General features: G+C 37.0%; 1 protein-coding gene across 4 annotated transcripts; it reads right to left on the reverse strand.

Moving 5' to 3' along the window:
• Positions 1 to 11,497: 11,497 nt before the first annotated feature.
• Positions 11,498 to 13,729, reverse strand: LOC111389755 (protein CAJ1). 4 transcript variants are annotated; one of them, XM_023014717.1, is made up of 6 exons: positions 13,582 to 13,723; positions 13,274 to 13,366; positions 13,105 to 13,138; positions 12,127 to 12,153; positions 11,887 to 12,019; positions 11,542 to 11,797 (listed from the first exon to the last, which is right to left on the reverse strand). In XM_023014717.1, the coding sequence occupies exons 1-6, from the start codon at positions 13,645 to 13,647 to the stop codon at positions 11,743 to 11,745; spliced, it is 408 nt and encodes a 135-aa protein (XP_022870485.1). In that variant the 5' UTR covers positions 13,648 to 13,723; the 3' UTR covers positions 11,542 to 11,742. The 4 variants fall into 4 exon arrangements, with proteins under 4 accessions (XP_022870486.1, XP_022870485.1, XP_022870489.1 ...); XM_023014721.1 differs by having other exon boundaries at positions 11,624 to 11,797; positions 11,887 to 11,920; positions 13,582 to 13,729; XM_023014718.1 differs by lacking the exon at positions 12,127 to 12,153 and having other exon boundaries at positions 11,498 to 11,797; positions 13,582 to 13,728.

Here is a 13,729-nt window from a genome sequence, read left to right on the forward strand (position 1 = left end):
TTTTTTTTTTGCCTTTATTTTTTTTTTTTTTTTTTTTTTTTGGTAGATCTTGTCATCTTGGTAGATAGAAAAATACAACATACTATATATTAGGTAATAGTTTAATTATAGATCCATTTTATTTTTTAAACAACAATGTAAGTTAAATACCCAAGTAATTTAGGCCTCTTATTTAAACCAATTTTGTTGTTGCATTTTAAAGGGCTAGAGACCCAACCTAAAAAAAAAAAGGAAATATTTTGTTGGGTTTTGGAGTTTTATTTTTCTTTTGAGACCCTTTCAAGTTGGAGGCCCTAGGCAATGCTTTGGTTGCCTTGGGCCAGGGCTGGCCTTGCAAACAATGCGGCTGCTGGGAGTTTACGCATATATATTTACATATTGAAGAAGGGCAGCCTGCTAGTTTTATATAGGGTGTGTTTGTCACCCATTATTTGGGAATAATGTATTATAAAATAGTGATTGATGTTGAAATGTGTGGTTAAAAAAGAAAGAATTTTTTTTTATTTATGTATAGTATTATTTTAATAAAGAATGTATGGTTGAAAATGAGTACTGTAGAAAAAATAATGAGAAAGAATGTGAGAAAATGGATGACAAACAGGGGCATAGATACAATACATAATTGACCGGAAGACACGTTGAAAAGGCTGCTACTGAGAATTTTTATTACACGCCAATTGGGCAAAAATATATCTACCTAGACAAGTCACACACGCACGCAAAAGTGGAGAAAATACGTGGAATTGATCATGTTTCCTCAAATTTCGGTGATTTCGTTCCTATTTTTTGTGTTTAATTCCAATCTTATGTTAGGCTAATTCCTCTTATGTATTGGATGAAGATGAAACATTTTATTATTTATTTTTAATTCGAGAAACCTGGCTTAGTTGAATTTTTGCAATTCTTGATTAATCTTGCATGTTTAATTTTATTATTTGATTGCTTGATCACCAATTAAATATATGATTGCTTGTTGTAGTGCTCTGAGACTCACAATAGGTTTAAAACACTGCTTGATTAATATATGTGCAATAAATTTTAGGAATAATATTTATTACGTGTGCAATTTTTGAGATAATTGTGAAAATGAATTCGGACTAGGAATAGATTCGAGTCATGATTAGGATATATTTAATTTCTCTTGGAAAAAAAATTTAATTACAATAGAATTATCGATTATCAAGAATATAAGAACGAAATTAGCTACGTAGTCAATAATTGGAATAGATAATTATAGGTGGATTCGTAATTCAATGCAGTCTTCCCATATACATATTAAATTCGTATTTTACACATTTTCGTAGATTAAATTAGAATAATTAAAAAGCACAAAAATCACTTTTATTTGTTTACTTTGAATCTAATTAAATACTAGCATACTCAATTAAATTTTATTTCTCATGAGACAATACTCTTAACTCACTAAATTTATTATTTGTCAACGATCTCGTATGCTTGCGGATTTCACACGAACAATAACTATGAACAACTTTAAATGGATTTAGACCTATAGATCGATTCACATAATTGTTATATGCAATTTGAACAGTTGGGAGGATCAAGGGACAAGATGATATTAGTTTATATGTTGTTCTGGTGAGTGGACTGTCCTGCCTCTACAAATTATTTATTCATATCGAGAGACCGAGATTTTTCAAATGCGCTCAATCAGTTAAGTATGCATAGATTTAATGTCCTTCTAGCACAACCTCTTAATGAATCCATGGCTCTTGTTGCTCCAGTGAAGTGTGTTTGGGATTGGAAGCAAAGCCGGTTTTGAGACTACGCAAATGAGGCCCTCGCCTCAAGCCCAAGACCATAAGGGGCCTCATTTTAGCCCGACTCTCTCTCTCTCTCTCTCTCTCAAAATAAGGCTAAACAGCCCAGATTCAATGGTGTGGGATTTGATGTAAATTTATTGAAGACAAGATTTAAAATGGTTAAATTTGGGGTTTATTTTTTTGAAAATGGTGTGGGATTTGATGAATTTTATAAATAGGTGTCTATAAATATTCATGTCGTCGTCTTATTTTCGTACAAAAACTTTGTGAAGATAGATATTTTTGTGATTGTATTTGTTGAATCAATGTCGTTGTCTTATTTTTGTACAAAAACTTTGCGAAAATATTATTACGTTTTACAGTTCTTTCATTCTAGATCTGCTTTAAAAGAAACAGAAAGTCGTGTTTTAATATATATGTATATTTTTCTTTAATTTTAGTTGATAATAAATCTTAGTCAATTATGCCGATTTCTTAATATGCACTTCTACATATGGCACAAGTTTCTTCACTCTATGATTAAATCTTTGGTTTTGTTATTTTATAATATAAATCCTTTCTATAATATACTTGGTTGTTATTTAAATGTTAGTTTTAAGTTAGCAATATATCGCATAATATACTGTTGAATTTTGCATTTACATTGATTTCTTCAGGACCTAATTTGTGGAATTCGCTTCGGGTCCCGACAATCATAGGACCGACCCTAATTGGAAGACTCTTGTGTGCAATGAATTTCATTTAGAAGGAGTGGATTTGCTGTTGCTACCAATGCTTGTTGCCACGAAATAATTTGGACTTCAGTTATTGGAACAATTACTAGGAAACAACTTCCTTATACAACGCTGCTAGTCTTGGGTTGCGAGGTCAAAAGTGCTCTAGTTTTGGAAGAATTGCTGATAACTATAAAAAGGCGTATGTTCCAAAAAAATGTAATCAGCCCAACACATCAAGATTGTCAAGTGTTTCCGTCAGGATTACTTCTTAAAAAATCATGCTTAAAAGCATTTCCTTTGGGAAAGGAGAAGGTACTCTGGAACTTGAACGTGATAATTACTGTGAAGAGATGGATCAAGCATGCTACATGCATACGTGGGCCAGCACCCCGTTACAATTGCTCTTGGAGAAACCAAAAATGATACTGGTAACGGTATATGATTTGGTTAATTAGCTATTGCATTACCCAGAGCAAAAGGGATTATCCACGAGACACGAAAGTACTAGAAATGATGCCTTGAGACAGATGTAGACCCAACATATGGTCAGGTCATTGGTCTTTTAGCTACTTTTTTCCAAACTTAAAAAAAAAGTTGAACCCCAATCTTGAGAGCCCTCACCGTCCCGCCTCTAGAGCTTTGTGAGGGAGGTAAATCGCGGGATGTGTCTCAACAGGTCAGAGAACAAGAGCTGCATATACACTGCGCCTACAAGGAGTCCAATTCCATGTTTCAGGAATCAAACCCTCACACTGCGGTTGCCAGCAAGACATGAGCTAACCTCACTCCTGTCATTTACACCACTGAGCTATGCCCCGAGGGCTACTTTTTTCCAAACTTATATACAGTAAATAGTGGCAATAGAAGGGAACCACCATGGTATGAATTGATTCTCTGTATTTTTCTTATTTCATCCTCCTGGACAGAGCGACTATTTTTGGGACTCAAGGTACCTTTGAGTAAGGTATACGATACTCTTAATGAATACTGTAATTTCTTCAGCTGTAGAGCTACTTTCTATATGCTCTCACAAGCAGCTTCTGCATCTCTGGTCAAGATCATAGAAGTGGTTAGCACATGTTATCGTCTGTCCACGTGTCAAAAAATCTTTTTTTTTTCTCCATATGATTTTGTATTGTTGTCTGTAGACTAGTGAAGTATTCCGCTTATCTACATGGTATACTGTAGCCCGAGACGGTTACATATTAAAGCTCTTGAAGTTCACAAATACTAGCATCATTTGATGGGGACTAGTGGGAGCAAAAACATAGCATCTCTGCTTTATCTGAGACATTAATTTTGTTAAAGGTATACATCCATGCACAAACAAGGTCAACAAAGATTACAAGAATGGTAGCATAAAATCATTTTATGGCCTATATAATCTCCGACCACTCATTTTATCTCTGTAAAACTCATGAATGGAACCATTTACTGTTAAAGTTGGATAATCTCTCTCTCTCTCTCTCTCTCTCTCTCTCTCTCTCTCTCTCGTTTTTTGCGTGTTGCCCAGTGGTTGATTTGGAAGTTAAACCTTACTCTTGCATGGTTTTCAAACGAATTTTATAGCCTGTTTGGATGGCTATTACTTTTGCTTTTGCACCCTGTAAAAGAGCTTTTGAAGGAAACAACCTTAATTTTTATATGAAAAGTAATTTGTAAAAAAACTTCATATTTCTAAAATACTTTTATAGAAAGTCATATTAGTCTAACTTAAAAAACTTCTCTAATTAGAAGAAGCACTATCATAAAATTGGCCAAACGGATCCAAAAGAAGCTTTTGGGTCTCAAAAGCTCATTTTGATTTTTCAAAATCTATGTCAAACAGGTCCTTAATCTTGTTTGTATTCGCCAAATTTCAAATTTGACTTGCACACAATAAGCTCTAATTTAGGCATTGCAATCAGTGTTCCTAATCGTGACGGTAAATTTCATGCTCTAAACATGTTGAAAATAATTGAAGATTTTTCTTTAAACATGTTGACGATTGTATCTCCATTACCCTAAAACTTGCTTGCTTGTATTATTTTGAACCCGTGGTACTGAACCTGTAAATAAATATCAAATTGGAGTAACTTTGGAATATATTTGGAAGGAAATGATTAGATGATACTAACTACTAAAAAGGGGAAAAGAAGCTATTCAATATTACACGAATAATGCTCCTTGGATTGGGACAACGATAGGTATGGAGGTGACAAGGTGATGTGGCAGACAGTGATTGGATGTCGTAGTGTGTGTTTTTTTAATTGTCCAAAAATGTATTAATACTTTTCCTCTCACTCATTGAACTTGTCACTGTAACAAGATTGATATTACACACCAAATGAATGATTACACACTTGTATAGTATTTATGCCTGTATATGATGGAAAACGGATTCTTGTAGTGCACTGCCCGTTTGATGGCTCTGTATTGTTTTCTTTTGTTCTTTACTCTTAGTAAAGGTCGGAATCAGGCATAGACATCAACTGTTTTCTTCAGCCAGTTATATTGGGTTGTCTACAAACTTCATGTGCGAATTACGTGACAACACAATTGAAATATACATCAGGGGTGGACCCAATGAAGGCCCAGTGCAAGCAGATTCTGCACTGGATTTTGGGCCACCCCAATTGTAAATAGGCTGCAGCAGCCCAAGCCCCAAGTTACAAGAAAAAAAAATTGAAATGGGCCAACTAATTGGCCCAATTTTATAAACTAATGGTGGATATCATGGCAAGATGAATGTAAATCCTTCATTTCAAAACTAATTGCACAGCTCTCTAGTAATTCCCAATTCCTTTCAATTTCAGTTTTCAATCCTATTTATTTCTATATTATATGACCTTTTCTTGAAATGGGATTCAATGGATTATTAATTAAATTAATTATGTATGAATTTTGTGAAGAATGGCTTGAAAGTGGGAAACTGTAGAGAGTTAGTATCGGTGATCATGAACAAGGCCACTGGCGAAGTTTTAGAGAGGTCGTCAATAAAAGGGTAATTTAATTTAACCAATGAGTCTGATTCTGAATAATTTCTTTGGACGGAAATATTTGATTTCTATTGAATTGGATTTTGATTTACAGAGTTTCAAGGGAGGAGTGATAAAGAAATAATGAGGGAAATTCAAGCAATTATGAGACAGATAACTTCCAACATCACATACTTGCCGTGACTTGATGAACCGTGTAAGTTTTAAATTTGAAATTGAGGTGACCTGTGAAACACGGTTTCACGGGTGCCTTTCTTTTTGGCATAGAAAGGGACACCGTGTGGCAGTAGTCTGCTCCGCTAGACTACTTTTCGTCTTTTCTCGATCGCATCGGGACAAAAGAAAATTTGATTACAATTTTGTAAAAAACTTACAATAGAGAATTTGAATACATTGAAAGTAAATTGAACATTGATTGATGAAAACTGAACATTACAATTCACAAAAGCAGAAAATTATAATTGTTGGTGCAGGGAGCGGACACCAGTGAGTTTGAAAGATTTTTGAATGACTAATATCCCCTATAATAGCATTCTGAACAAAAATCTAAGTGACAGGAGTAGACGTTTAAAAGACGAGGAATCATACTAAACGTTTACTAATATCAGAGCTATTTTACAACTGAAATAACTATTACAATAAAAAGAAAATTACAACTCAAATCTGAAGTAATATTTACAATGTGCGATCGAAGTTGGGCAAACTGCGGCTGCAATAGTGTCAAGGGGTTAAGTAAAGTTGCAGTCCTTGACCCGGCTAAGTAAAGCTGCGATCCTTGACATTCTCCCCCATTTGTTTTGGCGACGTCCTCGGTGCCATCAATGCATGATATGCTTCAATTAATGTTCTGAAAGCTCCGAGATCTTTTTCTCTTTCCCAAGTATTCTTCTCGCTATTGCATCCAATCCATTTGACCAAGTACTCCTGATGATCTTTTCTAGAAACTCGAGTGATTTGATGGTCAAGAATAGCCACAGCAACTTTCTTTCCAACTTTCTTCAGTTCAAACACAGGTCGCTTTGGCTCATTTCTAGATGCGTCCTCATTATCCGCAAAGTATAGCTTCAACACACTAACATGAAAGACCTTGTGGATTTTACACCATGAAAGTAGTTCAACTCTGTATGCAACTCTTCCAATCCTCTTCACAATGGGTAATGGTCCAATTTATTTTGGCGTCAATCATGAGTCCTTCTCTCTTGTTGGTTAATAAACATTTCTGTCGGGAAGTTTAACCATTACCAGATCTCTAACATTGAATTCAATGAAGCAACGCTTTAGATCTGCAGCCTTTTTATACTCTTTTTGAGCTTTCTCAAGATAAGTCCGAGCAATTTCAATATTTCGTTTCCACTCTTGAGAAAAATTCTTTGATTGAGGGGACTTGGTACTTCGTTCGATATCCACTGTATGAGGAAGTAGCGGTTGCTGGCCAGTAACAATCTCAAAAGGACTCTTATTGATAGAAGAGCTCTTTTGGGCATTGAAGCAAATTTGAGCCGCATCCAAAAGTTTTACCCAGTTTTTCTGCGAAGTAAAGATAATGTGGCGAAGATATTCTTCTAGCATAGAATTGAAGCGCTCCGTCTGTCCGTCAGATTGTGAGTGAAAACTAGAACTCATGCTCAAAGTTGAACCAAGAAGTTTGAACAACTCAATCCAAAATATGTCAGTAAAACGAGGATCTCGATCACTGACGATGTCCTTAGGCAGTCCCCAGTATTTGACAATATATTTGAAGAAGAGTTGAGTTGTCTCTTCCGCGGATACATACTTAGGCGCTGCAATGAAAGTTGCATATTTTGATAGATGGTCTACCACGACGATGATAGTGCCAAATTCCTCAACTTTTGGCAACCCAATAATGTAGTCAATCGATACACTTTCGAATGGTCGGGTTGGGACGGAAAAGGGCTCCAGCAAGCCCGTCTTTTTCTGATGATCTGCCTTATCTTGCTGACAAATAAGACATATTTTTACATAGGTTGCAATGTCATCCCGCATTTGAGGCCAGTAGTATGCACGTTGCAGTAGTGCACAATCGCGTTCCTCTCCGGGATGCCCTGCCCAAATCGTGTCATGGCATTCTGTAATTAGTGATTTCCTCAAATCTCCGCCCTTAGGAACATATAGGCAATCTCCCTTTGTCTTCACTAGTTCCCCATCGAGCCAGAACTGTCGAGTTTTACCCTGCTTGATGAGGTCGACCAAATATTGAGTAGCCAGGTCCTTCTCCATAAGTGCCCGAATTTGATCTCTAGTGTTCGTGGAGACGACACTCCTTGAAAGAGCAGCTACGGAGCAAATGGCAGCCAAATCGGCCCATTGACTAAGAGCATCAACAACATGATTACTAGATCCAGGACGATACTCTAATATAAAATTGAACTCCCAATGAGCCTGCTTGCTCGATAGTTTTGGTTGGGACATGAAATGACTAACTGCAGTGTTATCTATCTTTACAATAAATGGAGACCCAAGTAAATAGTGACGCGATCCTCTAAGACAATGGACTACTGCCAACAATTCATTTTCATGTGCCGAGTAACGACGTTCTGTTTAGTTTAACTTCCGGCTCTCATATGCTACCGGATGTCCTTCTTGCATGAGGACTCCACCAAGTGAAAAATCTGAAGCATCTGTATGAACTTCAAATGGTTTAGTCATATTCGGTAAGGCTAAAACCGAGTTCGTCCACATGGACTTTTTCAACCTTTCAAAAGCAGTTTGGCATTGAGATGACCAATCCCAATCATTATCCTTCTTTGTCAATTCGGTAAGTGGCAATGCAATTTCTGAGTAGCCTTTCACAAATCTTCGATAGTAATTGCATAACCCAAGAAATGAACGTACATCATGTACGATTTTTAGTGGTTGCCAATCTTTGATGGCTGTAACCTTCTTCAAATCCATGCGAATTTTACCTTGTTCAATGATGTGACCCAAGAAACTGATAGATGTCTAAGCAAACGAGCATTTAGACGGCTTGGCATAGAGTTCATTCTCCTGTAGTCGACTAAAAACTTGCCTCACATGTTGGACATGTTCCTCCAATGTCTCGCTATAGATTACTATGTCATCCAAGTACACCACGACAAAATCATCTAAGAACCCGTAAAGTACCTGATTCATCATAGTACAAAATGTTGCTAGAGCGTTTGTCAAACCAAAAGGCATCACTTTAAATTCAAAGGCTCCATAACTGGTTACCACCGTAGTCTTTGCTTCGTCTCCCTCCTTGATCCGTACTTGCCAGTATCCAGATCTAAGATCAATTTTGGTATAATACTTTGCCCGACTCAATCGATCGAAGCAATCTACAACTAGTGGGATAGGATAGCTATTCTTTACAGTAATCTTGTTCAAGGCTCGATAATCACAACACATTCTAAGAGAATCATCGGCATTTTTTCTGAAACAATACAGGAGCTCCGTATGGCGACTTCGTAGGCACAATGATTCCACTCTCCAACATTTCTCCCAATTACCTCCTAAGCTCTTCAAGCTCAGGCTGAGACATAGGTATGGTGCCCTGGCAGGAGGTTTGGCACCTGGAATAAGTTCAATTTCATGATCAATCGTTCTTCTTAGTGGTAATTTCTTTGATAATTCGTCCGGCATGATGTCCTCAAATTCCTGAATAAGCCTTTTAACGGGTTTTGGAACAAAACCTTTCACCTCTTCGATCTTCTCTAATCGAAGAGTGCACAAAAAGAAGGTTCATTTCTCTTAAAACTCTTACTAAATTACATGGTTGAGATACTCTTCTCGCCCATCCTCCCAACATGTGTAAGGATGACACACAGCTTATTAACCATCATCATTAACGAATCGGAATATGGCAACGCTGCTGTCTTAGTATCTCGAAGAAATTCCAATCCCAGAATAAGCTTGAAATCATCCATCTGAACTGCAGATAAATTTGTCCTTCCCTCGAAAGGACCTGCTTTGATCAACACCGATTTTGCTACTCCAGCTATTGGTTGAGCAGCGGAGTTGATTGCTTTGACTTTTCCACTACCCTTTTCCAGAACAAGTCCGAGCCGCTCTACTTCGATACATGCAAGGTAGTTGTGGGTAGCACCAGTATCCACCATAGCCCTGATTGGCTTCCCGTTGATTTTTACATCAATGTACATTAAACCTTTGGCCCTACAAATTTGAGTATTCGCTTCTTCCATCTTTGCCTTTTTCAATGAAACATCATCTTTTTCAGCAACCCGATGCGACAATGTGTTGCATCGAAGTGAAAATGTCGCAACTACGTCCTCATCCTCTTCGGAGTCAGTCTCACTATGACAATTAGCTTTTGGGGCCTCTTGCTTTGAACTTGACCTGCCACTTGCTAGCTGACAATGTGCATTCACCATCCGCTTCTGAGGACACTCCGACACCCGATGAGGTCCTTCACATAAAAAGAACTTCAATTTGGGAGTGACATCAGTTCGGCCCTCTGTTGCTTTTCCTTTGTTCCAACTGTTACAGTTGCTGCCGTTTGGGTTCGAGCTACGTCCGTAGGGTCTGTTACCACCTCCAATTGCTTGATTACTCCCCGAAGGTCGATCTTTTCTAGATTCTGTTTGGTAGTTGCTCAAGCATTTGACGACTCCCATGGCCGTGCTCAAATCAGTAACTTTCTGTCTTTGAAATTTCGTGCGTGTCCACGGTTTCAACCCTTCCCTAAAGGTGAAGAGCTTATCCTTTTCCGACATATCTTGAATATTCAGCATATGTCCTGAAAAGGATTTCACATACTTCCTGATAGAGCTTGTGTGTTTCAGGTCTCGAAGTGCCCGTCGAGCCTGATACTCGACATTTTCCGGGAAAAACTGCGATCTGATCGCTTCCTTGAGGAGATCTCAAGAATCTATTCGAACTCTGTTGGTCTGAATGTCAGCATATTTGGTTCGCCACCATAGTTTTGCATCTCCACATAGATACATGGTAGCTGTGGTTACCTTTCTAGCTTCGTCTTCAATCGAAGCTGCGAGAAAGTACTGTTCCATGTCAAACAAGAAGTTTTCGACTTCTTTTGCATCACATGCCCCTCCGTAGGTATACGGTTCAGGAATTCTGAGTCTAGGAGCATACTCAGGTATGGGAGCTTGCCCATTGCCCACCGCACGTTGTAGTATCCGCAATTGAGCTCTTAATGATTCCATTTCATCCTGCAGATCAAGAATGATTGCAGCAGTTTCAGTTATTGCTGCGCAAGCCCTTTGGCTTTTATCCAATTGGATGTGTAATCCGCAAATCTCGAATTCTACCATCTCGACTTTTTCCTCGAGACCGTCCAAGGCATAGCACAACCTAGTAGTTGTCTCATCAAACGCATCCACGCGTTGTTTAATAGTACTCTTCTTTTGAGGCTCTTCCATTTCAGTGGTGTGGGATGTAATTGAATCCATAACTTTCTTATCGAGGGTCGTGAGCCGCAACTCTTATACCAACTTTCACGAGGTGCCTTTCTTGGCACAGAAATGGACACCGTGCGACAGTAGTCTGCTCCGCTAGACTACCTTCCACCTTTTCTCGGTCGCGTCGGGACGAAAAAAAATTTGATTACAATTTTGTAGAAGGCTTGCAATAGAGAATTTAAATACATTGAAAGTAAATTGAACATTGATTAATAAAAACTGAACATTACAATTGACGAAAGTAGAAAATTATAATTGCTGGTGCAGGGGGCGAACACCAGTGAGCTTGAAAGATTTTTGAATGACTAATACCCCATATAATAGCATTTTGAACAAAAACCTAAGTGACAGGAATAGACGTTTAAAAGACGAGAAATCATACTAAACGTTTACTAATATCAGAGCTATTTTACAACTAAAATAACTATTACAATGAAAAGAAAATTACAACTCAAAGTTGAAGTAATATTTACAATGTGCGATCGAAATTGGGCAAACTGCGACTGCGATAGTGTCAAGAGGCTAAGAAAAGCTGCGGTCCTTGACACACGTACACGACCATTATGGTGGCGTTTTCATGTCTAACACGTATCCAACATTCGATATGGTTTGTTTTAGTTTTGTATATAATAGTATATTGTCGGAGAAGTGCAGTGAATCATCCGGGTTGTGGTTGATATCACCCACACAGAAAATACTTCCTGGGTCCGCCCCTAATATACACGGAGAACTCAGGCCAAGCAAATGGAATTTTATTATAACACACACACACACACACACACGTACAATACAAAATTTCGCAAATAATATTTCTACTATTTAACCGGAGCATTGTTGTGGACATTCATGATCAGGGGAGGAAGGGATTGTAAGAAGCACAGGACTCTTTCTGTTTCCTGTAAGCCCTGATTCACAAAATCAAGTTGTGGCTATTCAATTAGGACACAGCCGATCAAAAATGATTATTTTATATCAGCCTGGAAATTAGAATTACCTGGCAGCAGTTGACCCCCCGAGTGTAAATGCACCTAGAACGATCAAAAAGAAAGGAACCGAAGTAAGTGCCAAATTTCTTCTTCCTCCAGGAGATCTTGGAACACCACTTCTTACAACCCGCGTATACGATACTGATTGACAAGGATTACATTTATTTATGATGATTCTCACTTCTAATTTCTAAAAAAGGTCTAAACCAAATTATCTAGATTAAGAATGAAAACAAAAGAGAATTTACCTGTTTGTGAACCTTGTCCACTTCCACCTGTATTAACATTGTAAATTATTTTAAGTTGCGTATCTTATTTTCTGTCTCCAGTTAAATGGAACAAAATTATATTATCTTTTCAGTAATCAACTTGCCCGTCCATCATGGAATGCAAACTATAACAACTTCACCATGGTTTTTAGGAGATGAAATTTAGAGAATATATCTACAATGTTACTGTAAAATTCCATTTTAACAGAAAACTGTTATAGTTAGGTTTTGAAGTTAAATGTCAAAGCAATATTAAGAACTCCATGCAAAGAATCGTCAGCTGAGAGAGTTGCAAAACCATCAAAAGCAATGAAAAAGTCTTTGACAAAGGGAGGAATCGAATCATAGAATCCTATCTGTTTTCTCGATTTTGAAAAGTACAGATTTTCTTTTATCTATTAAAAATTAAGAGACTGGAAAGCGCTCCAACGAGAAACAAATAAATTCCACATATCTTAATCTTTCCACAAGCTAATAGTAATATCAACTTATAATACACGAGAAAGAGTTTTAAGAGTTGAAAAAGGTCACAACAGCAATTTGTTTTGGCATTATTAAGATACAGTTAATTAAGTGGATTCAGAATCTGGTGAGTACATGTTTCATCCCAAATTCAGACTCATCTTGATGTAAAGCATCTTATGCTTTCAAAATATTTTCTCTCTATATGTCTATATATTCCTGAATATTATTATTATTATTATTATTATTATTATTATTATTATTATTATTATTATTATTATATATATATTTTTTATTATTTTTTGGCACATTCCATAATTCCCAGCTATTGAAACATTACTGGCCCAGAATTTATTGAAACTTGAAGAGTCAAGTTGAAAATGGTAGCTGCTTCAAAATTTTCTGTGCCTAACTAAAAAACTAATGACCAATAGATACCTTAAAAATAAAATAAATAAATAAATAAATAAAAATCTATGAAGATGAGAGGATTACCAGAGTTGAGGAGGAAACTGTAAGCTTCAGAAATCTGCATTAAAACTATTACATCAGATCGGAGCAACAATTGCTCAAGGATTCAAAAAATAAAAATTTCTACTGGGATAAAGTCGAAGAAGAATATCTTATACAGGCATTCTATTTTAATGTGCAGTCATTCACTTACCAACTTGAATTTACACTCGGCCTGAACTTTTTCATAATTTGGAAATCGATCGGGATGAGTTTCCCAAACCTTCTTTCTGTAAGCGGCCTTAATCTAAAATTGATAACACGATTCAATTCAGTTAGGTAATTCTGATCAACACTTGCACAATTTCAAATAAATCTTTGAGGTATTCAAGCGCTCTATTGATTATCAAGTTTGGGGCATTTGTTCATTCCCCATATGATACAGAAAATTCGAAGCTGAAAAATTAATCCAAAACAAAATCTGCAATATTGAAGAAAAACCCTAATTAAAAACTACAAGACCTGGGACGTGGAGGGATAAGAATGCGGAGGAAATCCCAGTAAGGTTTTGGCTTCGTCGCCTTGCATATTTCTGTCTTTGTGGATTCTCAATTATCCCAACATAAAACCATTGTTAACGAAAGGCTAATTATATTACCCCCCAAAAACA

This window comes from Olea europaea, unplaced genomic scaffold (genome assembly GCF_002742605.1).
Source record: "Olea europaea var. sylvestris unplaced genomic scaffold, O_europaea_v1 scaffold618, whole genome shotgun sequence".
NCBI lineage: Eukaryota > Viridiplantae > Streptophyta > Magnoliopsida > Lamiales > Oleaceae > Olea > Olea europaea.